This window comes from Nematocida ausubeli (assembly GCF_000738915.1).
Source record: "Nematocida ausubeli strain ERTm6 chromosome Unknown supercont2.2, whole genome shotgun sequence".
NCBI classification, from domain to species: Eukaryota; Fungi; Microsporidia; genus Nematocida; species Nematocida ausubeli.
In genome coordinates this window covers 672,888-698,976 of record NW_026515635.1, presented here as the reverse complement: position 1 = coordinate 698,976, position 26,089 = coordinate 672,888, and the positions used below count along the sequence as shown (strand labels likewise).

Genomic DNA, 26,089 nt, shown 5'->3' with positions numbered 1-26,089 from the left:
TTAAAACTACTACTGGTAGACAGACTGGCAACAATTATTATAATATCCCATGTGCTAATATATAGATAAAATAGCAAATTTTTAAGAATAATGAGGATAGATATATATTTAACTATAGTGCTCTTGTCTATATGGGGTCTAGCCAGGTCACAGAATGACCCAGTGAAAATGTTAAATAACTTAATTAGGTTAAATCCTCGATTAGTAGGAATAGATGAGGCCATCCATATAAATATGCTGGAGGAAGTTGACGAAGAAGGAGAAATTACTGCTGACATGATGTGTAATCTAGAAAAGCCTTTTGATTCGGAGAGAACACAGCATGCTTTGAGATTCTACGTAATGATTAGGATTTTAGTAGATAGTGCAACAATCCTTAAGGAACTGCTGCCTAATCTAATACAAATATACAAACACTACTACTCATTTGTTGAAGAACTGTCTTGCAAGACTAAAGAACTCGCTGTGCCTACGATAAAGCATCATTCTGCTGAAAGAATAATACTAGAAATGTACGTGCAAAATATACAAGAGATGGAAAAAAGACTAAAAACATCAGAAGCATTTGCATGTGGTATAAAAGAGCTGGATCTTATAGAAAAGCTTGTGCAAGTAGACTGGACGCAAGAATATAACTACTATATAAAAAATAAAAAGAGCAATGTGCTTAATGAGTGCTATGCAAGCCTGAAAAGACTAAGCTCCCACACCTACAACATGCACGTAACACAAATGGCCCTAGACACGATACTAAACAGTCACATAAACTTTTTGAATGGACTGCAACAGCATAGTACTACTGCCATTATATCCCCAGCATCCTGCAAAAAGGGCAGCTGTATTATTTGCAAGTCATTTGATTCTGTTGATATAATGAAGACCCACAAAAAGCACTTACCCTGGAGCTATATTGCAGTTAGCCTGCCTTTTAGGGTTTCAATGAGTTTTGAAGAGTTTTTTTCAGCAATAGGCCCAGAAACACCATTCTATAAGATTGACCATTTTAAAAAAGAAATCTCTTTCGGCGATTACAAAGAAAACTTGTTATGCTTATACAATAAGTCAATCCTATACGATAAAGAGTACAATTTGGCTGTCACTAGTGTTCTTAAAAATAACTACATTAGACTTGAATCTATGTTGATAAGTGACTTTCATATTGATGGTATAAACCAAGTACTATATCAGATCAAAAAGAGCCCTATAATGGGGCCAAGCAGTCCTATGTGGGAAAATATTAGAAAAATACTCATTATCCCTGCGTCTACGATAAAAAACCATCTTAAAGATGTGTCGCCTGATGTTAATATTACGTTTTGCGAGCTCAGTAAAGAGCTTATTTTTTTCTCTTATGTGTTTAAAGACACTATGTGCCATTTTTTCAACACGTACTTTTTATGGATTCAATCTAGTGCTTCTGATCATGTGGATGCCATGAACAATTTTTATGTTAGACCGAAACCTGCTCTTTTAAAAAACATGTATGATGCGAAAGAATATTATGAAACCCGGGCGTTTGATAATCTAATTTCCATGCATAGCACTATATGCGTTCTAGTGCGTATTTTAAAGAAGATAACAGATTCTATAGAGCTTCTAGATATTGTGGATTTAAAAACGAGCCCATGCATGCAGCCAGAGTAATATGAATCCATGGGCTCTTATTCACTGTGCTCTCTTAAACTTTAAACGTAACTATTTAATAGGATGGGATGTTTAATAAATTGCAAGAATGCATAGTTTTGATCTATTAAGCTCTTTATACTTCAGAATCTGTTTTATTCCCATTTTCTATTGCATATACAGTTTGAATTCTATATAAGTAATAATTGGTTTATTTTCTGCATACTTGCAAATATTATAAAAATATAACACATCCACATATACTTTTCTTTCTGAATGGTTTAATTTTTTTAAAATTTACCAGGCTATAGAAAATAAAAATTGCTCTCAAATAAAAGACTGGCTACGTAATGAATGCAAACCCATGAGAATAAGAGTGCATCTTTCACATAGTATATAGAAATTATATACCAGAGAAGAGTTTTAATGCCTTTCACAAATAGCCTTGCTGTTACTGCGCGGCACAGTAATTCTTATAAAATAGGATTTTGGCCTAAATAGTCTATGAATTGGTTATGTATATTTTTGTTTAGCTCCGACATATATTCAACTAGTCAGATGTTTATTAGAGTAGACAGAGGCTTTAACAAGATTTTTGGAGTTGCGCATTTAATAAGCATGTATGAATTCCTTCTTATTTAAAGTACTTATAGCAGATGTGCACTATTTCTGCTTACTATAAACAAAGAATTCTTTCTTGTTCTATTAAGAAAAAGTATCTTTGGACTTTGTATCTTTATTTGGAGAAATACTTTACTACCAGGAACATATATATAACTCTAAATCTATTTATTTTAATAATATGTGTGTTTATTGAGTATACGCATCATAAACAGCTATAATCACACCATGCTATCCCATCAAGCAGTGCCTAATCACTACAATATGTTTTCACGATTTAGTGAGTTTAACTCCACATAGCCATGAATATATGTAAAATAGTTATTTAAATCTGCAGAGCACAGAGCTACATACATTGTACAGATGGTACACTGCAGAAGTTAGTGCAGTGTAATTTGTTTGAATTTCTGCTAGATCCTGCCATCTGTTTAAAACAGCACACAACACCAAGAAATTAACACTTACTTAGCCTGGAAAGCATCAGCTGCAAAATATGCACTACTGCATCCAATCATCTCTAAAGTGTTTCTGGCTGTTGTTGCTCATTCCTATCTTCAGTCTGTTTCTTTCAGATCTCTCTGTGAACTGCCTAATCTTTATCTTCTCCTCTTCTGTCTGCGCGGGTGCTTCTTTGTGGACCACTTGAGTGTACTTTTTGTTCATGTTCTGGTAATACTCGACGTCTCTCAGTGTCTGCGCATAGTACTTTGTGTATTTCTTATTTCCTGCTATTTTTCCAGAGGGAAGATATAACTCGCTCCCGTCCTGTGAAACATATCCAATACCCTTCTCTGGATAGTTATAAAAGCTGTCGTACTCTTCTGTGTTGATGTAGTTCATGTGGTGCATTGCACTCATATGAGCCCGGGCTTTGCCAATGCAAGAAAAGCGCTTATTGCAGCATGTGCACATGCAGTACCCCACCTTCTCCTTCAAGTGCTTTATTAAACCGTCTACATTGACAATATACTGTGGGAGCAGTAGCTTGAATCCGTGTGTCTCCAAGTGATCAATGTACTCGCATGTGACTATTTCATCACAGTATAAGCACTCCTTGTCCTTTAGCTTATATAAACCAGTCTCCTCCATTCTTCTTGGCTCTGGCTTTTTTGCAGTTACAGTTTCGCACTCTTTCACCTCTAGCTTGTCCATGGGCTGAATTCCAGCTAGCCGTCTTTTCGAGTTTTCTTCGTGTATTGCGCTTTTATAGTGCTCTGTCTTGTTTTCAATTTCTTTATTGCATGTTGTGCATCGCATTTTACTTTGACTAAGAAGCACAAATTAATTTTTCTTAAATTTAAACTTTTCAGTGGCCTATCAGAAATGAAGACTGGGCCAGCAAAAATATACGGATCTGTGCACTCGGCTATTTATCTAACTAGAGAAAAAGAGCCAGCAGACGGAAAACCAGTTGAGCTGGCGATCAAAATAATCAAGAATAGAAAAAGCAAAGAAATATCTATTGTTAAGAAATTAAACCATAGGAATATAATAGGCATTTACTCCAACAGCTACTGCATAAAGTACAGATGGTTTGCCATGCAGTATTTCAAAACAAACTTAAAAGAAATTCTTCCAATAAAGAACCAAGAGTATAAGTACTATATAATAAAGTGTGTTGTTGAGGGACTGAAGTATTTGGGCGAACAGAATATTGTGCATAGAGACATTAAGCCGCAAAATATTCTAATTCATAATGAACAAGTGCGGATAGGTGACTTTGGAGTTGCAAAATATATCAAAGAAGGAAGGGAGGAGGAGAAAGTGTCTGCTTTTGCAGATAGTACAGAGAAGAATGGGCAGAAAAGTGACCATGCAGAGATTGTGGGGATAGAAGATTTTCTCATGGAAGAGCTGGATAGCAGCAGCGAGTTTGACTCCTTTCAGCCTATAGACGAGGAGACAGACAAGCTAAAAAAGAGCGGAGTTATGGGAACCCTTCACTATATACCGCTAGAAATTCTTCTTGGCAGCAGAGACTATGGATGCGAGGTTGACATGTGGGCAGCCGGGTGCACCTTTTGGGAAGTGTTTTTCAACGAAGTGTGCTTTAGTGGAGACTGCGAGATAAATCAAATTGGAGAGATAGTTAGAAAAATAGGTGTAACACAGGAAGACAAAGATATCTTAGAAAAGTATCCATTTAGTGGTTTTATTCCTATAACAAAAGGAAAGAAACTAGATCTGTTTACAGATATGTCTGCAATGGAAAGAGGCATTCTTGCAAGTCTCTTAACACTTGATGCAGAGCGTAGGTCGTTTAACACAGAAAGCATTAATGCTGTTCTGTCTAAAGACTATATAAATATAGAATACACATAGGGTGTAAAGAAAGCATGGTATAGTAGAAAAAGGACATACTATCTCTATTTTGTACCAGAGGGTTTTTCAGAATTGTTTTCGGCACTAGCATCCTTCTCTGGGCTTTCGCTTCCTGCGTTGTCTTTTTCTGAGGCTTCTGTCTGCCCAGAGTCAGAAATAATAGCAGATACCGAAAAAATAATCATAACCACAATGGATATATATAAGAAATGCTCCACGTTGAATTTCATAGTTATGCACCTCTGTATGCGTATTTAACACTTAACAGAAATACACCAATGTAGTAGAGAAAAAAACAACCAATAAAAATACATTTTAACAAATCAGTAGATAACTCAAGTTGATATTGACAGTGTTGTATGTCTTATAAAAGCAGCAATATATCGCATATGCAAATTGAAAATTGCAGAGAGGAAATCGCAGTCTTTTCTATCGCACTGCTAAATATTTTCTGCAGAGAAAAAATGTAATGCATGTGGAATACAGCTCTATTGATATAATGCAGCTTCTATATAATATAACTTGTTAGACAATGGAGTTGCATTCTTGCAATTGCATGCATTTACAACAGACTATTAAGCAGGCGAGGCACTGTGCAGTCAAATACTTGTTTTTAAGCTGAATACCTAAAATACCATTCTAATGGTATATTCTAAGCTGGTGCTAATTATATGGCTGTAGATATATCGCATTAAAGAGCCCCCAAATAGTAATTGTTAGCATGTAAAGAAAAGCAGTAAGACAATTTAGAATAGGAGTAAGCGAAAGAGCATATAAATAGCACACTCAAGACAGGCATCGCACCAATGGAATTCTTCCAAATTTAATTTTCTTAGTGCATGTTTCATATATATCTTTTACATTCTCTTAGTTGTACGTTCATCTTATTGTATGCTATTTCAAGCGCTCTGATATATTAGTCAATTAATTACTTTGCATGCTATTCGAAAGAACTCTGTCTATAGAGATACTAAAGAATAGTCAGAGCTGTATATAGGCAAAGACCAAACAGAGAAACCCAGCTACTACTATAGGCCTGGCTAGAGTAAAGTACATTCTAAATGCATGCATATATGTGTTTATGCTACTAGCACAGCATGCCTCTTTTGGAAATCATAAGAGCCCGAGGAGAAAAGAAAGAAGAACTACGTTATTTATTTTTTCTGCTTGTGACTCTTCATTCTGCTAAGATAGAAGCTAAGCTCCTCAGACTGCAGGATGTGACCATCGGCGCTTCCAGACTGTCCAGGTCTTGAAGAAATTACACCGTATATGTTTCCTTGCTTGAATTCTTGAACAAACACTGGATCTATCTCCTGAATATCCTGCTCAGCCTCAAGAATCTTCTCTATTACTGGAGTGTATCCAGTTGGGTCTAGCTTTACAACGCATCCTTTGGTTAGCGTGTTAGTTCTTACTAACTCGTTGTTACTTCCGTGGTAGACCACCTGTGTGATGGCACACTTCATTGTAACATTGTGGGTCTTAAGAGAGAAACTTCCGCTTGCCAATCGCAGGGCTCTCATCTTGTATGTTCCTCCTCGGACTCTGAGCTGTTTGACCTTAGTTGCTCCAACTTTAGTACTTGCTGGCTGTCTAGCAATGGCATGCTTCTTTCTACTGATTCTCACTGATTTCTTTCCTCCAGTGTTTTTTCTTTTGTGCTCTCCATTTCTTGTTAATCCCATTGCAGGGGAGTTAAAAACTGAAAATATAAAAATGCAAAAATGTACCAAATTGCAATAAACTCAACAGAAGGTGGCACATCACTGAATATTGTCAACAAAACAACAGGAGAGTACCTTGCAATAGGTGGGTTTGAAGGCATGCAGCGCTACATGGGAAGAAAAAAGATCAAACTTGCGAAATTGCGGGTTATTTGCATATGTAGCAAGTATGAAATTGTGCCTGCAATATCAGCAGTGCTGACAACAGCAATGCACGAGGGGAAAATCCATACTAGGTACGTGTGTGCAGAAGACACAGAGAAATTAATTCAGGAAGTCGGAATGGGCATTGGAAATTTAGAGTTCTTTGATAAGTACGACAACAGCAGCAAAGACAGGTTCGCAGACCTGCAGATGGAAGAGCTGCATAATGTTGCGTATGTGACAGTTGCACTTCCAAATAAAAAAGCAAGCTTTAGTGTTGAAAAGGCGTCAGAGAAAGGAATAGTTGGTAAGGCTGATATTGCCATGCTAAATAAAACAGGAAAAATAGTAAAGGATGGCATTGAGTATTTGGTTGACCAGTTCCGGAACAAAGCAGTCTGCTATCCTAAAATAGCTGTTATAACTATCTTATCCGACAAATACGCTGTGGATGTAAAGAGAATCCAAACTCTTATGGCAGACAGCAGCGGGATAGAGATATTTATAAGAGCAGCACCAGAGCTCTTTAGCAGTACAAAAGAGGAGCACAAATTATTAGCAGAGGTAGAAAGAGAAATAAAAAAGAAAATCGCATCTGAAATTACAGATTGGGAAAAAGTAAACATCAACTTGTATATCATGATGAGAAGTGAGACTGAGGCAGAGCCTGTAAAGAAGTTCTATGATAAAGTGTGCCCCGTGTACACGCCACTTATCCGCCCACTGATATACACACCAAAAAACACAAAGTATCTGCGCAATAGCAAAGTGGTGATTGATCAAACACTTATAGAGTATGCAGGTGGTGATGAAGTTCAGATACACAATGCATGGAAGCGAGACAAAGACTCTAAAGAAATAGAAGATAAGCAGGATATAGTGCAGGCAGACTGCCAAACAGAAATAGAGTCCACATGCAGTGTGTTCCTAGGCACAGCAGCAGCAGTGCCAGGCGTCATAAGAAACGTCTCTTCTGTGCTGGTCGCATCCATGCAGGAAAGCATTCTTCTTGACTGCGGCGAAGACACCGGAACACAGCTGAACAAAATAAGTGCACACTACAGATATAACTATGCAGCCATAAGCATGATTGTTCTGACCCACAGACACGCAGACCACATTATGGGAATGTTCAGCGTCTTGCGCAGATGTAATGTGTCTGGAAATACTGCTGTGCTGGTACTTGGCAACAAGTGTATAGTCTCTGCTTTAAAGGAGTTTGGGATCTCAGGAATTTTTGTTCAAAACAGCGCGGATCTTGAAGTAAGCATACACAGAAAAGAAAGCATTGAGTATATAGTGATGACCAACCAGAAAGAGAGCGTAGTTATTAGAATTTCCCAAAATATTTATAGACATTGCAAAAGCATCAACCCATTAAACTACCGTTCACATAATGGTGTTAAAAGATCTGTTTTATCAGTCTTTGCATCAAACGAGGCCTCCTTTGTCAAGTTTATCAACTTGCCTGTTAAGATTGACCCTAGTCTTGCATGCGCGCCTAGCGAAAGCAGCATATACAAAGTAAGTATGTGCAGTGCCTTGCATATACATGAAAGCTACAGTGTTTTAGTCAAAGAAACTGCAGGCAGCGCAGAATACACAGTCGCCTACTCTGGAGACACAAAGCCAAATGAGAAATTCTCGGATCTCTCCCAACACGCGGACTTAATGATACACGAAGGAACCTTTGAAGAAAATGAGCTAGTACAAGCGCGAATGACACAGCATTCAACGATTTCTCAGGCCATGGCTATATTCCAAAGCTCCAGAGCACAGACATTATTTATCACGCACATCAGCCAAAGATACAAAACAGTAACTATTCCAGATGGCGCATACTTAGCTATGGATTATTTAGTGCACATTCCAGGCACCAATTACAAGCAAAATGCCTTATATCAAGCACTAAAGGAGTGGGCAGAAGACAAAGAATAGAATAAATATATGCATATTTATCCAGCATTATTTAAAGAGTAAATTGCAAGCTTAAAATAGTTCAGATATTTAAAATATATTTAATGCAGACACTTTTCTGGCGCAGGCTGCCTTTTAGATTTAAACCTAGTTATTTCTAGCAAATGGGTTTGAATGCTTTACCTTCTTGATTGGTGTATGCATAGGGGAGTGTTCAATTTTGCTTGAGTCAGAATGGCTTGTATTTTGCTTTCTGGGCGTAGTATTAACTGCCTTGTGCGCCTTAGAGATGAAAATGGTATTTTCATCATCCTCTGTACTAAGGCCTGTCTTACTAAATTGTCCAGAGGAAACTGTACTCTTTGTTTCAGAGAATCCATGGTGCATAGGAGTGGTAAGCATTTCCTTTTCAATTGCTGCGAAAATATCCATCTTTTGGCTTAGTTGGCATTTTCGCTCTATGCGGACATACTGCACTATTTCTGGATGCACAGAAACTGTCTTATTTTCATTTTCAAGCAGATACGCCACATTCTCTCCAACAATAGCAATTGGAATGCCAGGCACTGTGCAAGACAGCGCAATAATTCGGTCTCTGCCAAGTGCATAGAGGAGAGAAGCAACCTGGAATACAAAAACTCCAGTGCTGGACACCCCGCAGAATTCAATTGCCTGGCGATTGAAGTACGCACTGCTTACAGTATGAATAGCTCCATCTGTGTACTTAAACACTCGTACAACAACACCCTCTCCTTCTTCTAGAATGGCTGCCAGATAGTCGCCGCTTGCTGAAATTCCTCGCACAACCGCAACAAAGCAGTAGATCTCTTGCAGGTCTTTTGTGTACACTGATACGTTAGACAGTAAGCCATTCTCATTTACTATGCAGAAGAAGTCTTTTCCGCAAACCAGCCTCTCTATTTTGTGGCCTGGCTCTATCTTGTGGATCAGTGCACTTTCTGTAAAGACCCCGCTTGTACTGCGGTATATCTTTAAATGCGCCTCAGTATAAAGAAGCAGCATAGACGCAGATGCGCATGCAAGAAGAACATCGTTCAACTCTTTCAAAATGGAGATTTCAACAGAAGATGCGCGCGTAGTGACTTCAATCTGCTTATAGTCTGTCCTTTCAAATACCCGAATCGTGCACTCAGGCGCCCAGTATATAAGCTTGTCCTGATTATTTGTAATACACACAGGCCCACATATTCTATTTACTATGCAGTGCTGTTTAGGCTGAGGTGTAGTGCTCTGTTCATCTTTCTCTAGGAGAAGATGCGCTTGCTCGTTGGCAGGGCTGGAAGAAAAGGGCGAGTTTTCGTCTGCATTAAACAAGTCTTCAATGTCTGAATTGTGCTCGTTGTTGTTATTGCCTGAATCATCTGAGGCAGAGTCGAAATCAAACCCTCCTTTGCGCATATCCATGTTAAAATTGCCAGCTGCATACTTTACAGATGGAAGGGCCAGGTCCTTAACTGCCTTTACATTCGGAATATCAAAGTATCCGTCTGCATCCTCAATGGGCTCCTCTTCTCGGCAGACCTCTTTAATTGTACTGCCCGCTATTTTTAGATCTTCCATGGATCTATCTATCCACACGTAGTCTATTTCCATCCGCGCAGGCTTTCCATTGCACATGCTGTACACTATGGATCTTTTTGAATCAACCACAATCTCATCAGCTTCTTTTGGCAGCTTGTAGGCATGCACTCTCTTTCCACCCATTTCTTCAATTCTCATAATCTCCAGCTCTTTTTCTGTCAGTATAAAGAAAAATCCGCCCTGCATGCTGCTTGACATGTGCTTTATTGCAGTTTTCGCGAAGTACACAGATGTAAACACCTGCCCCACCTCTGCAAACACAGTATTCCCATCTATACAAAATAGGTATTTTCTAAAGTGAATGTCTGCAATGCTGTCGTACACAACCTTTGAAGGGAACACAATAACACGCCCTCGCATATCTAGTATGTATATGTTGGGTCCGCATACTGCAATTTTGGTTATTGGCGTGGTGTGCTTTATCTCCCTTACTGACTTAAAGTTATGATATGTTCCCTCTGCTCTACTGATGTGCATGCTAAGTGTTTGTGTAGTATTGTCTCCAATTGACTCAATCTCCTCCATCCACCCGTCCTTTTCCAGGGTTGTTTCTGTTTCTGTGATATTTGCAGCAGCTTCTGTTGCTGTGCTTGCTAGCCCTTTAGTTATCTCTATTGAAAATATTCTAATTGTGCCGTTTTCGGATGTTACGTACACAATGTCATTTAGTATAAATATGGACGTGATTTTAAGCGATAGCTTTGATACTTCGCAGCAGCTTTCTAGATCAACAAGCTCCTTTCTCTCTAGTGTATTGTAGTAATACATTTGTCCAGTGGCCGTCCCAATGAGCAGAAACGAGTCGTTTAGCGCGCACGCAACTGCTGAGATTTGTGCTGCTGCTTTAATGGTTGTCACTAGGCCCATTCCCTCAGATAGTGTGTACACATATATCTTGCTTCCTCGTGCTGATGCAACCAAGTCAGTTCCTTGTGCTAGCATGTTCAAGCATAATTACAAATATTTTTTATTAAAGGCGTGCATTGCCCTGTAAAAGACATCCTCTACACGGCATGCCTTGTTATGCGCATAGGAAAAGAATCTACCTTGTGCATGCTTTATAGAAATAAGAAGTGTATAGCAGGGTTTTTATTTAATATCAGTGTTCTAGAGCACGACAGAACATCTATGAGAGATATCTGAGCCGACAAGCATGCGATATATATGCTAATTAACGAGAGAAACAAAGCATCTGCTTTCTACATTTGGTATGAAATTTAAGTGGATATTCCAGCGCACGGAAAACTTGGATATTTTACTTAAGTTTTTATTGTCTAAATGCGGCTATATTCATTATAAACAGTAATAAGTGCATAGATATTTTTGAATCTGCCTCTTGTAAATTAAGCAAAGAACAAAATACACTCACTGCTGTTTAAAAATGCATTAGCACATATCATAAGTGTATCTGCGCGCACAGACACCCTATGCTTGTAATGTCTAAGTTTCTCAAATAGATTTGTTTTTAAGCTCTAATGCCTTTAGAAAGCAGCCATAGTTTTCTTTAGAGCGCTATTTTCTGAGTATATCCAAACTAATAAATAAAAAGAATACTATTACCTCCTATAGAATCTCTACACTTTATAGAATACCATTTGCATTTCTTCTAAGAACAGAATACACATTTGCTCTATCCAACTGCATTCAACTCTCTTTTCCGCCCTCTCTTTCGCACCTCTTTCAGCTTGTTTAAAGTATCCTTTCCATTCTGAGTATTGCCCTCAGCGTATGCTGCAAATACATTTGCATAAGAGCCCTCCAGTGAAACGTCTGCTAAAGATGCAAGTGTTCTTTCAAACACATACAGGTCTACTGCCTTATCCTCAATCTTGTTTGATATTTTTCCAAGACCAAAATCAATTATCTTTATACTTCCATTAGATATAATGATGTTGTTTGGTGTTAGGTCACCATGAACAATCTGTTGGCCATGCAGCTGGCCAATACATCTGTATACATCTGCTAAAATACTCTCTATATCACGGTCTTTGGAGTGCAATGCAAGCACATCTCTCAAAGTGTTTCCTTTTATATATTCCATGCAGATGGCATACTGCATGTCCAAGCATATGCTTTCCGCAGGCACGTCCTTTAGAACCGCCATATCAAATATCTTTGGCGCAATGCTCAAGTGCTCAATCCTTTTTAGCAGCATTTTCTCAAGCTTTGTTCTGCTTTTCCTCACAGAACTGTCTATCTCGTGTATTCTATATTCCTTTGGGTGTCTTATTTTTATAATATACTCGCTGCTTCTGTATACAGTAGCCTCTGCGCCAATAGAAAGACTTTCCATTTATTTGAAAAAAGAAAAGCTTTTTTATCAAGATACCTTCTACAGGATTTTGTACTCTATACAGTAGAGTATTTCTTCATAGCGCATAATTTGAATCACTACAGCCTTTTCTACATGTTTTTGCATCTAACCGTGGTGCAGGTCGCTATTCCAATATGCATGGTACTTTTAGAAAGAGCACTAGAAGAAGCTTTTCTTGCAGTAGTAAAAAGCCATTTAAGTATCGGCTGCAGTATAGTGGATTGTATAGCTGATGTATTACATACTAAACATATATCTAGAAATAGCTAGATGATAGTGTGGGGCAGTGTGTTATTTCCCAGTGTAAATGCGCGTATGAAAAAAGATCACTAGGATCCTGAAAAAGAGAGCTATTCAAAGATACACACAGCTAGTTCTATACTGGCTTCAATTAAACATGTCTATTTAGTAATAATTTATTGACTTTTGTATTTTGAATACTAAAAGCTCTATAAAAATATTTAGCATCTACTGTCAATTCTGAAGTGAAATTATTAGCTTTTCTATATGTGCATTATTTTGCTAGAGGATTTAAAATAAAGCAGACAAAAAGAAATATGTGCTGAGCATACTAATATGAATGGTGTTAAGAATGTGCGAATATAGAAATATAAGACACCCCCAGACATATGCAAAAACAGCATCTGCATAAAATGCTACAACATGAAAGAATGCAATTTTTCTAAGAGTATACATACTAATAGAACTAATTCCAATTGCTGCCTGCTTATAAAGTGTAATACTCTTTCATCTACTCGGAGTTTTCTTTAAATGCCACGCCCAAAGAGCATGCTGTGTTTGAACGCACTACTAGAACATTCTATAGCAGCCCACATTTAGAAAAGCAACTTTCTATTTATGAGCTTGCCCATTTTATTTTAATTTTGCACCATACAGAACACTCATACGCTATGACTAGAAACCAATTTGCATAAAGATGTGCACTTGCATACGGTTGTGCTAAAGCCAGCCAGGGACGTAAGATAAGAATCGGATCTTTTAGAAGGTTTTTAAAAATAACCCGAATTCAAATAATACTTATGATGCATGTTTATTTCAAAATTCGCGCAGGATAGAATAAAACAAAAGTCTTTATCTTGCACGTAGTTTCATTAATGCATTTAATTAGTCATCTGACTCTGATTTATCAGATTTACTGTCGCTGCTGCTTTCGTCATCATCCGCAATCATATTATACCCATAGGAAGGAATGGAGGAACTAGGAGCGTACAGCCTCTGCGAGCTGGGGGAGCTAATGTTGTATGCCCCAATGCCTGCGTTCCCTGGGCTGTTGTGCATTCCAGGCATTCTCTTAGGCGTTGTTGGAACATACTGGTGGCTTGGGGAAGATACATTCTGGAGATAGGGTGAGTAGACTGTTTTTGGCGACGATGGCATGTATGCTCCGCCAGAGTATCCATATGACAGAGACGGGCTTGACGGAGAATAGCCAATCTCTGTGTTCTGTGGAGACCAGCCATGGATAGACCTATCTGGCGAGCTAGACATAAGCGTAAGATCAGAATGTATGGTGCTCGAGGGGGAGAGGAGGTCAACCGGTGTGCCTTCGTCTGTGCACTCCTCGTCTTCGAACTCATACTTTTCCATGGCCATAACGCCCATTTCAATGCTCTTCTTGTCAATTAGAAGGTCTGTTATTCCGGTTCCTATTGCAGCAACATTTCCTAGCATAACACTTTCCACAACTCCCTTACAGCGGTCAATTTCTGCATTCGCTGCAGCCTCAAGAAGAATTTCAACGGTTTCCTCGAAAGAGCACCGCATAAGAGCTCCTGACTCTCCTCTGTTTGTGCCGTGCCTTGTGATACCGCATATATGCCCTCTCTGTGTCATTATGTCAGCAAGAATTGCCAAATGCCGGAAGTTGACATAAGAACCGTCACTCTCAATCACCATTCGAATTTCATTTAAAATGCTAGTTCTGGCTGCCTCAATTCCAAACACCTGGCTCATCTCAAGTGGGTCATTCGATACAGTTCGGGTTGGATCTATCAGAGGATGGCCCAGCACGTCCATCAGCCCGGTTCCTTCAGTTTGCAGCACATACTCCTTCTTGTCCTCTGCGCCTATTTCGCTTATAAACACCCGCTTGATCTTTGGCATTCCTTTGACCATAATACATGAAATACTTGTCTCTATTTTTCGCAGCAAGTCTTCAGAATTTGGCAGCTCGCATCTTATAATCTGCTCGGCCGAGTTATGGTCGCTATGCATGCATCTGTATGTGGTGCTCTGTGCTATTGTTTTTGTAACCTGCTCTATTCTTATTCCTCGATCCACCATTGCACTTCTGTTCAGCACCAGCCTAAGCATCCATGGAGAGTCTGGCGAGTAGATTGTTGGGTCAAGTATACCATACGCAAATATAAAGTCTTCATCTGACTTGACTGCTTTCATTGTTGGGTCATAGATTATCTCAGACCTTAAGAGTATATCTTTAAGATAGCATCTCTCAATTTCTTGCTGGGCTTTCTTAGCCCCCTCCAGCGTGTTTCGTATTTCTTCTTTTAGATATATGGTAAGAGACGGGGTCTTGATTGTCTGCGCAGCATTAATAATTTCCTTGAGACGCGGCACTCCTCTTGTCACTGTGCTTGCCACTCCGGCCAAGTGGAAGGTGTTCAGCGTCATTTGTGTTGCTGGCTCTCCAATGCTCTGAGCTGCAAGTGTTCCCACCATCTCTCCTGCAGAGACTACTGCCTTCAGGAAAGAGGTTCTTATTTGCTCAACCACCCAATTGAATGCATACAAAGAAAGGCGATACTCGCAAAGCACCCTCTTCACTGTGAAGAATCCACGAAGGTGGGCCTTAAACAGAGAAAATGCAACCTCTGCTATCTCGCCCACGTGGCTAATAGCGTTTTGCAGCTCTTTCTCCAAAGCCTCACGGGCTTTAATTATTTTCTCAGGCATCAAATCTTCGCTGCTCCACCGAATGTTCTCAATGTCCACTTCTCCCGCGTACGACCCTGCTCCATATTGCGAAATGCGGCCTTGCTGCCCCATCTGGCTGCCGCCCTCGCCCATTTTCATTACCACACCGGGGAAGGCCGATGTAATGGATGATCGCATCTTGGCAGCTCTGCTGAATATCCTCTCCAGAGGAACTGGGAGAGGTTTCTTTCCCTTCGTGTATTTGGCTTGCAGCGCCTTGGCCTCTTCCTGCAGCATCTTTGTCTCTGCTGCCAGAAGAGCTTTTGTCTTGGGAAGCCTTAGCGAGTTTAGTATTGACGGAGCCAGCTGGTAGTCAGAAAGCACTGAATAGTCTATGATATACTGCTCTGCAAATTTTTCTGGCGAGCAGAACAGAGAAAGCGACTGCATCTCCACATAGGTGGCATCAAAGCAGTCTCCTCCGTACGCGCACTGTATAACATGGCCTTCTCCATCCCGCACACTCTTGTCATGCCGCACCTGGGCATCCTCCAGGGCTTTGATCAGCCTTCTCTGGATGTACCCTGTTTCAGCAGTTTTGACTGCAGTATCAATCAGCCCTTCTCTTCCTCCCATTGCGTGGAAGAAGAACTCAACAGGCGACAACCCGGCGACATATGAGCTGCTGATAAACCCGCGGGATTCCGCAGTGAAGTCATCCTTTGTAAAATGCGGCAGAGATCTATCTCTAAACCCATTCAGAATTCTTTTTCCCTCCACGCTCTGCTGTCCTACACATGCACTCATCTGAGATATATTAATGTACGATCCCTTTGATCCCGACACCACCATTTGCTTAATATTATTTTGCGATCTCAGATTTTTCTGCGTGGACGTACCGCTTGTGTCTCGAGCCTTGTTCAGAGCCAAAGTAACAGCTGCCTCAAAGGACTCTCGCATTGACAGCCCTGGCAGGCGCTCAAGGTTATTATTTTCTGCCTGTACAATAATATCCTTTACATCACTCTTTGCCTGCTCAATGGCCTCTTTGATCATGTCCATGGAGGATGGGTCTGCAATTGTGTCCCCTATTCCAACAGAGAATGTTTCATACGACATAAGCCAGCTGCTAATTGCTCTCTGCAGCGCATCTATAAAGTCAACACAGACGCTTCTCGGAAAGTCATTTGCAATCACATGAATTAGTCCGCCAGATGCAGTTCCAACTGTTTTTTTACAAATTATCCCGGCCAGAAGCTCTCCATTTTTGATCACAACCTCTGTGTCCATTGGGTTTGCTTTATAGTTCTTGCCATGGACGTGCTCTGAGTGCAGCCCCGTGTATGTAACATCTGGAAGTGTTGCGGAAAAGATCTGCTTTCCTGTGTAGAGCACAGCCGGCCTTAGAATAGTGGGCTTCAGATACTTGCCTCCGTTGTCAATTGCATAGTGCAGATGCATCACCTGGCTCTTAGTCAGGAATAGGTCTCTTCTTGTGAGCTTGTACACCCCCATCAGCGTGTCCTGAACAATACCCATCACCGGCTTGTTACTTTGCGGCGAGACAATATTCTTCTCCACAAGAGCAAGCTCCTTCAACTCTGTCTGCGCAGGTATTGACTGCGGTAGATGTAGATTCATTTCGTCCCCGTCAAAGTCTGCATTGTACGGTGCAGTAACACTCAGGTTCAGCCTAAAGGTAGAGTACTTCATCACCCTTGCCTTGTGTGCCATCATAGACATTTTGTGCAGAGATGGCTGTCTGTTAAATAGCACAGTGTCTCCATTACTTAAGTGTCTCTCAACCACATATCCAATCTGCAAATTCACTTCTCCCTTGTGAAACCGCAGGTCTATCTTTTGCCCATCGTCTCTTACAACGTAGTTTGCACCTGGGTGATTGTACGGCCCTCTTTGGACAAGCTGCGACAGCTTGCTAATATTGTACTCTGTCACTCTCTCCGGGAAAGTCAGCATTTTTGCAATCTCCTCAGGGACTCCTACCTCATTCATACTTATATTTGGGTCTGCGGTGATAACTGTACGTGCACTGAAGTCAACTCTCTTCCCCATGAGGTTTCCTCTCACTCTCCCTTCTTTTCCCCGCAGTCTGGCCCGAATAGCCTTAAGCGGTCTTCCATTCTTCTGGAGAGATTGCGGCTGCCCTGAGATATCGTTGTTCATCAAGGTTGCAATATGGAACTGCAGCAGCTGTTCATAGTCTCGAATAATATGCCCAGCCACACCTTCCTGCTCATATCTCTTCAGGTTGTTGCTGGCCTTGATGATATCTGCCAGCTTGTGTGTCAAATCATCTTCGCACCTAAGAGAGCCCTCCATGACAATGGATGGCCTGACCTGCGGAGGCGGCACAGGAAGTATCCTTATGACCATCCACTCTGGCCGGGCCTTTTCCAGATCAAACCCGAGTGCCTCAATGTCTTCCTCTGGTATTCTTCGAAGTATCTCTAGAACCTTCTCTGCGCTCAGCATGGTCTTTCCCTCAGAAGACTCCTCGCCCTTCTGGAATGCGAGCAAATGCAGCCCTTCTTTTCTTATGGTAGGCTGTCTATTTTCACAGCCAGTTCTGAGCGCCTCTTCAGGGTTGTCCTCGTTTGACACCACTTCTCCCATGCAGATAGCTCTGTTCTTTGCCAAGTTCCATATGTAATTCAGCCTTCTTTTTCTCTCTTTCTGTGTTCTTGGCTTGGGCGAAGGCAGACTACTCTTTTCTACCCGCAGCTTGGAGCAGAAAAAGCACACGCTTTCCAGTACCTTTTTTATTTTTCCTATGTACCCTATGTGAAAGACGGGCTTTGCCAACTCAATATACCCAAAATGCCCCACACAGCTATCTGACCTGTGCCCGCATGTGCTGCAAAGAAATCCTCTTTCCGAAGTTCCCAGCCGCAGATCGACTAATCCTCCTTCTTTTGGTACTCCGCTTTCCATTGTTTCCGGGTGTTCTATTTTGCACACACTCATTGCTATAATATCCTCTGGAGACAATATGCCAAATTCAATACTCTCCACTCTCCGTATAGAAATATCCGAGCCCATTTACTTTTAAAAATAAATAAAATAAAATAGATGCGAAATTGAACAAATCTCAAAGAAAAGGCCTTCTTGATTTGGCCTGCATTTTTAAAGCACAGTAAATTTCAGGCAGTGTTATTAACACAAACAATCAAAGTGATTGGTTTTGTTGTATTGGCAGCTTTTATACCGATACAAAATAATCCACAGCATGCAATGCATTTTAATAGATATTCCTTGCACAGACGCTCTACAGAAAATTGTAAGGCTATATTCTAAAGTTGAAAATTTATTACTGCTTTAATTATAAAGAAATAAATAGTCTGGTTAGCAATCGGACTGAAATGCACTATGCTGCCATTTGATGGGTGTAAATGTATGTCCTAAGATAAGATATAGGCCCAACAGCATTTAGTGCAAGAAATACACCGAAAATAGATTTATATGCTTGATTGATTGTTATATAGGTAAAATACACATAATTCCTTGCAAGTGCTAGCATTCTTTAACCTTTGAATACTAAATATGGTGTATACAAAGGTGCATACTGATCAAGTAGATCTTGCATATCATGTCTTTATGTTAACATGCATTTTATGTGTAATCAATAAGACTTATTTAGCGAGTACTAGATGTGTGCATATACCCTCTTTTTATGCATCTGTTTATTGTGATTTTACTGCGCGCTTATATAGAAAGGTATAGGGACTTGCGCCTCTCTAAATAAGTACTCATGCAAAGAAGCTATTGAGTTCTGGCACCTGCTATTTTTGTTGCGTTATACATATTTTACAGAATGCAATCCATGCCGTACAAGTCCACACAGAAAGTCGAATATAATATGAAACTAAAACCTCGCAGGCACTGTATCTTGTAAAATCATACAGAAGGCTTTCATTTTCTGAATAAATAATTGAAAAGTTTTAAATAAACAGTAAGAGTGGTGCTCAAAGAATGCTACCTCAAAGATACTCCATTGGCACAAAAGCTAGTTATAAGACAATTTTTATTTGTGGTTGAATTTATGGTCTACATTGATTTTCTGTCCTTGCCTATATTCATGCACATCTTACTGTGCCTCCCATAATAGATACTCTGGATCAAGCTGGACACCCTTCGGCTCGCTGTATTTAGCAACTAGCTCATCTCTTAGAACTATGCAGGGCAAGCCATTGTAGTAAACCAGCATATTGTTATACTGCAGAGTGTGAATAATATCCTCCACAGTTATGCTGCTCATGTCCCGGATTCCATTGATGGATATCAGCCTGTTGTATATCAGTATGTGTGATATGACGCCTACCCAATATTCTCTGTAGCTAAGAAGACCCAAGTCACTTAATGGCTTTTCAGGCGATGCCGCCACCCTCTCTCTTTTGCTAAGCAAGTACGAGAAGTCAATCAGGATTTTACCATATCCTTTTCGCTGGTAGTGTGGTAAAACTAGCAGGCACGCTATGTTATATCCATGCTGGGACTCCTTCTCCTTTGAGAAATACCCAACTATTTTGTACTCTCTTGCTTCCTCTGGGTCACTTGGATTATATATACACATAACATAGAACAGAAATACATCAATATCGTAGAAAAGTGTTTTATGGTCTAAAAATAGCTTGGACAGAAGCGAAAGATTCCTGCAGTAGTTGCTATGGACAATTCCATCAAGCTCAAAGAAGGATATCCCAGCCTTTCGATAAATCTGCTTTCCAGGTGGCCTTTTATGCACGCATGTTGCAAAGTGCGATGCAAGCTCTTCTTTTGTATTGAAGTAGTACAGACAGTACTCACATATAATAATTGTCTTGTTCATCTTTTTTGGATACGGCGAGAAGTACCAGCTGTCAACTGAATACTCTCCTATCTCGATTGTGTCTATGTTCTTCACTCGATAGATATCTTCTGCGGCAATGTTTTTATTTTTTGGATCTTCTTTCTGCTTTTTTTTCTTTGGAAATTCAACTGAAGACATGTCTATTCTGTCCTGGGTCACCCATTGGTCTAGTCTTTTGTTAAACCCATTGTAGTGCAGATAGTACTCTGGAGTCTCCTCTGTGTTTCTAATTGCCACTATTTCAGCCTGTTTGGTCACCACCACGCCATTCTGCATGGAAGAAACCGACACTTTACATCCAACTATTAACTCGCTACCATCCATTGAGAATATAAAAAATAAAAGATTCATTGGTATTTATGCTGGTGCAGATAAGAACCTTAAAGACAGTTGTTAGGAAAGGAGAATGCTTAGAAAAGCGGATTATGATTGCATATGGGCTAAATAACTCAGATTGTACTCCTAGGTTCCTTTATTATAATTAGATGAAGGCCATAGAATAATAGATATATTAATGCGTCTCTTTTAAGGAATTTGGATATATCTGAGTTACATTCTTAAATAAAAGAGTGTGTTGGTCTAGGAGAGGTGTTTTATTTATGCCAACTATTTATATTGTGCATATGCAAATATGTATGTCATTGTTTTGTTTAGTCTTTTCTAGTATAATTTTATCTACTATTATGAACATGCTTGGCGCATGCTAGCTTAATTTAAAGAGCAGGACGTGATGGATAGATCATCAAATAAAACTAACTATAATTTAAGCTGGCAGATTAAGATTGTAAGAGATATATTGGTTTAATATTGCGTAAAGCTTTCCATACTTAATCTTATAGTTGATATAACGCCATTTAGTATAGATTTTGTGAGTTATACAAGCTAGAGAATACAATACCAAATAGCATCCAAACATGCACTATAATCTGCATGTGTATTGTCTATCCATTTAGCTGCATTTATACAAGATTTATGTATGTATCCCGTACTCTCCATCTCTAATCTACCTCTTCTGTACTATGTCTTCGTTCTGCTGTCTATGTCTTCTTATTATCCTTTCTTCTACATCTTTGCAAAAATAAACTCTACAATATTCGCACTACCACTACTGTTCAGAAGGGTTTGTTTCTTCTAAAAAAAAGATAAAGACACCCGAAAATCAGAAAACTGCACTTTTTGAAGAACCACTCTCGGCAAACACTCAGCGCAATGTAGAAAGCTGAATAAACTCCGCATCACACGCCGGCCACATAAAGAACAAAAAGGCTCTGCCCAGACATGAAAACCTATGCGTACACCTGCACAGAACTATACACACATACTACACATGATATACATACACATATGTACATACTATACATATGCAATATGTATGCTGATAGAGACACATCAGAAGTAGACAAGAATGCATTCCTCAAGCATGCTATGCAAGTGCCAAGACACAAGCCGTCTACCCCGCCTACCCATCTGTACACACCACTCTACATCGGCAGGTCTTTCTCCAGTTCCTGCTGCACATGCCTTGTACACACTCTCCCACTATATTAATTTTTCGTCACATGGCCCTCCAACATGCGCAATTTGCACATAGACCGGTCTATATACTGCAATTAAGTAAACAAACAGCAAAATGTGGTCTAGAGTGCACTTAGAAGGGCCCAATGCACATATTTCCCAATTTGATCATTTTCTGCGGGTATTTAAGGGCCACGCACTCTGCATTTCAGAACACCAGGAGAGCTGCATCTGTCTCACGGCGCAGTGCAGCAGGAGAGGGCTGGCTAGGAGGTGGCAGGAGCAAGCCGGCACTAACCCTGCCGGTGGGTCGTCCACTATTATCATTCCCTTCGGGGTAGCCTATAAGGCCATATGGAGTAGCTTGGATGCCAACTTTGTCATTAGGAAATTCCGCGCATGTTCTTTTTACCTTGATGCTTGTACATTTAATATTTAGAGCCGCTGCGTTGTCTAAGCCGAAGTGGCACTGAACTATGCGTGCACTGGACTTCCCTGCTCCTGTCCTCAGCACCGACTGGCCCTCTCCTCTGCGCAGCGCGCGCGATGGCCTGCCGTGCTGTCTGCAGCGCTCCGGCAAACAGCAGCATGCGCGGGCCGCTGGGTTCTCAGGCCAGTCGCAAGACGCCGCTCTCCCTGCATATGCAGCAGCTAACCACTACATGTGTATGCAGCGAGCGAAGATGTGCTGTGTGCAGGCAGTACATGGCGCCCGTACATGGCCGGTACACACTATTATTAATAAACAGCCGCTCCCGATCTGCCTGCTGTCTTGCTGTACTGTGTCCGCCCTTTGTGTGCTCAACTAATATTCCTTGTCCGCAAGCCTCGAATGGCTTTTTAGCTTAAACTCTTTTACTGTGCTGCTAGTGTAAATATCAGTGGTGTATGCCACATAACAATAGTTCTAAACATAGCAAGAATTTATATATTGAGAGTAAGAAGTGTATAAATATATGCAGACAAGATTAATTTTAAATAGGTGGACACATGTGCTATTACTTGGGGTTTATTCCAATTGAGTAAGTCTGAAGCGCTCTAATTCATCTGTCTATTGAGAATATTCTAAAGTACCATAGTATATTTATAAATTCAAATTATATAAGAGAAATTCTCTTAACAGAGAAAGTATAGTAGCATAGAAAAAGTAGCGTAATAGAGATAGTATGTTTTGTAAAGATAAACTTTTATTGGATCCACGAAACGCCTTCATAGATAAATAAGTATGCATAAAACCGGGCTATTGCATGGAGCGATGAGATTCATGTGTTACAGATGAGAAAGAGCTTTAAGCTTTTTTCTGAATAATAAGTATAAACTTATTAAGCTCATTGACATCATCTTCATTTCTGCACAGGTGGTCCTTTAGATCATTCAGAGTTTTAACAACCTGCTCACGTATATCATCTAGTAGAACAAATGAGGCAGAATCTTTTGAAATGTGCTTGGAGTCACACATATAGTCGTAGTTTGCCTTAATCAGCTGTACATTTGGATTCTCTTCCGCACAAAGATATACAGTCCAGATAAAATGCAACAGGGGTGTTACCTCGTCTACCTGTGCAGGATATGCATCCGTGATGAACCTATCAATGATATTAGAAAGCTTCATATCTCCATTTCTAAATATATATTGGCAAATTCTTCTATTAAATCTGTTAACTGTTAGTGGATGGGACCTTGTCTCAACTTCATCTTTCATGCATGTGTATCTAAAGGACTTGATCCACACCATAAAAACAGCATCATTGTACAGCGTATAATTAATAAAGTAGCTGGTAAATGAGAAATATGCAAGTTGTTTGTATCTATTCTCTGAAAATTGCAGCCTTGGGTACGCGCCTACCTTGCCATCTTTATTATGCAGATCTGCGAAGACAATTGGAGCAAGCATATCCATCTGGACAAGCATTCTATTCAGCTCAGTGCTTCCTATTATGTTGGAAGTAAACCGAACAAGGGGGTGCTTTAGGAATAGCTTCTGATCCATGCTGTATATGATAGAACAGGCAACTAAATCCTGTTTGTAGTTATAATCGCTAATTTTCTTCATTAGCAGCAGTCTATTGATGTCTGTGAAGTTGTTCTCAATGGTTTTGCATACCTGAGACCTCATAAACTCATTGCTATTCTCAGGGGTGTCAATCTTTCTTGCCTCATACTCAACATACATAGTAAGTAGATTTTCAATAAATTTCTTTCTATCTCTATAAGTATCTGCCATTCTATTCATTCTTTCTAGTCGGTTATCATGAACTTTTATAACAGTAGGTTCCATCTCGATTTCACTATGTTCTTTACCTACTTTTAAAGTTATGGTGTTGAGAACACCATAATGCTTAAATACCATGGTAATCACTCCAGAGATATCATACAAATTCTCATGATAGTCATCTTTAAAGGCATCCAGAAGAGAAACCTCTACTTCTGTATCTTTTGTTTTGGATAGACGTTTAAGTAGGTTTTCTGTGTAGTCTTTAATATTTTCATGCAATGTACTGGTTAGATATCCATTTTGTTTATATAGGTCACATATAGCATTTGCTATTTTGTTTTTTTCGTCCTCAGGCGCATTTACTATTTCAGCAATGACTGTAAGAATATTCAGAAGACCAGAATATATCTCGTTTTTGTCTCTAAGATATACAATATTCACGTTTTCTAGACCAGCAACAACTCTGCACCACTTCTCCTGGAACTCACCCGCCGTTGTGTCGAATTGCTGCATATCCATACAGAAAAATTCTTTGAGGCTTGGAGAGATGTCTCCCATGTGGTCTGTCTGATAAATTCTCTCTTCAGGATTATAAGCCAAGCAGCAGAATAGAGAGAGAATCACGCACTCCACGCAGTTGCTGTAGTTTTCCAAGTAGTTTGAGGAAAAGCTAGCTGATTCTCGGTTGTACAAAGGAACAGATCTGTATGCAGGGAGCTGTGTGTTGTCTGCAAATGGAAAAGCCAGATACGTATTTAGAATATCTTGAGTGTCCTTCATTAAAGCTGCACAGTCTACTTCTGCTTCAGCGATGGCAGGCTTAAACAGTCTGTCATACACACAGTCATCCTTGCTTGGTGCTTCTGTCTTTGGTGCATACTTCTCTGTCATTGCGTGCACTGTCTGGATAAACTCTATTGCATGCTCTGCAGTGTTGATGAACTCGAATATATAATACTGGATCAGAAACTTGGGGCTGTCTAGGAACTTTCCAGACATAACTTCCTCTTTTGAGCACTTATCCACCATTAAACTCAACACTTCAAGATTGGTTGCATACTCCTTGAAGAAGCTGATCATTTGCTTAACCTTGCTCTGCTGGAATGTTTCCACCTTGTCTTCTTTAATATTTAGCCATGAGATTACCATGGGCACTTTAAAGTATATTTCGTCTTTTTTCTCTTTTTCATAGACTTCTAGTACATTGTTGCTGACTCTAATGGGAATATCCACACCCTCTGAGAAAAGAAGTAGCATGGCCAGAATCTTCAATGCGTGCTCCGTTGTTGTCTCAGCCTGAAGGAACTGAATAAAGGACTGGTTTCCTCGTGTCTCAATAGTTATGTCACCAGTCGGGGATGGAAACAGCTTAATTAGATGAGTATGTAGCTTCTCAGAAAACACATCCATTTCATTTTCTGGTAGTGCTTTGTACGCTTTGTCCTTTTTTATATCTCGACTGTATCGGGATATTCTAAAAAAATCTGGATACTTTGGGTCTTCGCTAGCACTGTACTCTGTGTCAATCTGCGGGGCAAAAAATCTTTTGTTGTGCATGCAATCCATCTTTTGGTAGATGTATCCCCGCAGGAAGTTAAGAGGTCCATCTGGGTTTATTTTTATGCGTGTTGCATCCGTTGTAATCTCAAATTGCAAAACCGAGTCTATTATTTGTAATCCAGCATCTGCTCTGCATATATTTGCTAGTAGAATACTAACTAAGGCAGATAGTTCAATATAGAAAGTTAGACTTAATTTCTTAGTTGATGCCATTTCAAAATATATTTTTATTAAAGGCAAACTTAGTTAAATATCTTATAATGATCAATAGCTTTTTTATGAAGTATATTAAAGTCAATTCAATTATTAAATCTCTAAAAAAATGTAAAAGTGACAGGCTTTAAGTTTCTCTGCTGCAAATTGGCCAATAAAGCATATTCTCTCAGATGATAGATAGAGCATATAGAAATGAAGACATGCATTTTTGGAATGAGATAATTTTTGCTATTGAAGAAGATAGAAATAAACGTAGATGTAAAAATTAGTATATGTAATAGTTCTTTTAGTGAAACAGCCCAAGTTACAGTGGTATTTTTCCTTCATGTGTATAATGTGGTATTGATTGGCTAGCATATGACAGCACAAAATTAAATATATCAATTTTATTGGACTACTAATTAATTTATTATTTTCATAAAATGTTAAAGTTTGAATTAAAGCGAACCCATTCAATTCTTTTAGCTTTTGAATAAAAATTAGTTTAATTATGCTATTTTCAAACAGAAATTCATGAAATACATGATTTATACTATATAAACAGAGAAAGA

The 26,089-nt window shown here is 39.6% G+C and overlaps 11 protein-coding genes across 11 annotated transcripts; 3 read left to right on the top strand and 8 right to left on the bottom strand.

Moving 5' to 3' along the window:
- Nucleotides 1–90: 90 nt before the first annotated feature.
- On the top strand, nt 91–1,644 carry NESG_01002 (uncharacterized protein; the record flags this gene model as incomplete). Its single annotated transcript, XM_053048641.1, has 1 exon — nt 91–1,644. The coding sequence occupies one exon, from the start codon at nt 91–93 to the stop codon at nt 1,642–1,644; it is 1,554 nt and encodes a 517-aa protein (XP_052905401.1).
- Nucleotides 1,645–2,742: 1,098 nt separating this feature from the next.
- NESG_01001 (uncharacterized protein) lies at nt 2,743–3,501 on the bottom strand (the record flags this gene model as incomplete). The annotated part of the gene is made up of 1 exon (XM_053048640.1): nt 2,743–3,501. One exon carries the CDS (start codon nt 3,499–3,501, stop codon nt 2,743–2,745), a length of 759 nt encoding a protein of 252 aa, XP_052905400.1.
- Nucleotides 3,502–3,567: 66 nt separating this feature from the next.
- On the top strand, nt 3,568–4,566 carry NESG_01000 (uncharacterized protein; the record flags this gene model as incomplete). The annotated part of the gene is made up of 1 exon (XM_053048639.1): nt 3,568–4,566. One exon carries the CDS (start codon nt 3,568–3,570, stop codon nt 4,564–4,566), a length of 999 nt encoding a protein of 332 aa, XP_052905399.1.
- Nucleotides 4,567–4,610: 44 nt separating this feature from the next.
- On the bottom strand, nt 4,611–4,796 carry NESG_00999 (uncharacterized protein; the record flags this gene model as incomplete). The annotated part of the gene is made up of 1 exon (XM_053048638.1): nt 4,611–4,796. One exon carries the CDS (start codon nt 4,794–4,796, stop codon nt 4,611–4,613), a length of 186 nt encoding a protein of 61 aa, XP_052905398.1.
- A 924-nt stretch (nt 4,797–5,720) lies between these two features.
- On the bottom strand, nt 5,721–6,254 carry NESG_00998 (30S ribosomal protein S8e; the record flags this gene model as incomplete). The annotated part of the gene is made up of 1 exon (XM_053048637.1): nt 5,721–6,254. One exon carries the CDS (start codon nt 6,252–6,254, stop codon nt 5,721–5,723), a length of 534 nt encoding a protein of 177 aa, XP_052905397.1.
- A 39-nt stretch (nt 6,255–6,293) lies between these two features.
- Nucleotides 6,294–8,375, top strand: NESG_00997 (uncharacterized protein; the record flags this gene model as incomplete). Its single annotated transcript, XM_053048636.1, has 1 exon — nt 6,294–8,375. One exon carries the CDS (start codon nt 6,294–6,296, stop codon nt 8,373–8,375), a length of 2,082 nt encoding a protein of 693 aa, XP_052905396.1.
- Nucleotides 8,376–8,501: 126 nt separating this feature from the next.
- NESG_00996 (uncharacterized protein) lies at nt 8,502–10,898 on the bottom strand (the record flags this gene model as incomplete). The annotated part of the gene is made up of 1 exon (XM_053048635.1): nt 8,502–10,898. The coding sequence occupies one exon, from the start codon at nt 10,896–10,898 to the stop codon at nt 8,502–8,504; it is 2,397 nt and encodes a 798-aa protein (XP_052905395.1).
- Nucleotides 10,899–11,586: 688 nt separating this feature from the next.
- On the bottom strand, nt 11,587–12,249 carry NESG_00995 (uncharacterized protein; the record flags this gene model as incomplete). The annotated part of the gene is made up of 1 exon (XM_053048634.1): nt 11,587–12,249. The coding sequence occupies one exon, from the start codon at nt 12,247–12,249 to the stop codon at nt 11,587–11,589; it is 663 nt and encodes a 220-aa protein (XP_052905394.1).
- A 1,146-nt stretch (nt 12,250–13,395) lies between these two features.
- NESG_00994 (DNA-directed RNA polymerase II subunit RPB1) lies at nt 13,396–18,225 on the bottom strand (the record flags this gene model as incomplete). Its single annotated transcript, XM_053048633.1, has 1 exon — nt 13,396–18,225. One exon carries the CDS (start codon nt 18,223–18,225, stop codon nt 13,396–13,398), a length of 4,830 nt encoding a protein of 1,609 aa, XP_052905393.1.
- Nucleotides 18,226–19,270: 1,045 nt separating this feature from the next.
- On the bottom strand, nt 19,271–20,356 carry NESG_00993 (uncharacterized protein; the record flags this gene model as incomplete). Its single annotated transcript, XM_053048632.1, has 1 exon — nt 19,271–20,356. One exon carries the CDS (start codon nt 20,354–20,356, stop codon nt 19,271–19,273), a length of 1,086 nt encoding a protein of 361 aa, XP_052905392.1.
- A 2,479-nt stretch (nt 20,357–22,835) lies between these two features.
- On the bottom strand, nt 22,836–25,535 carry NESG_00992 (uncharacterized protein; the record flags this gene model as incomplete). The annotated part of the gene is made up of 1 exon (XM_053048631.1): nt 22,836–25,535. One exon carries the CDS (start codon nt 25,533–25,535, stop codon nt 22,836–22,838), a length of 2,700 nt encoding a protein of 899 aa, XP_052905391.1.
- Between the last annotated feature and the right edge of the window lie 554 nt (nt 25,536–26,089).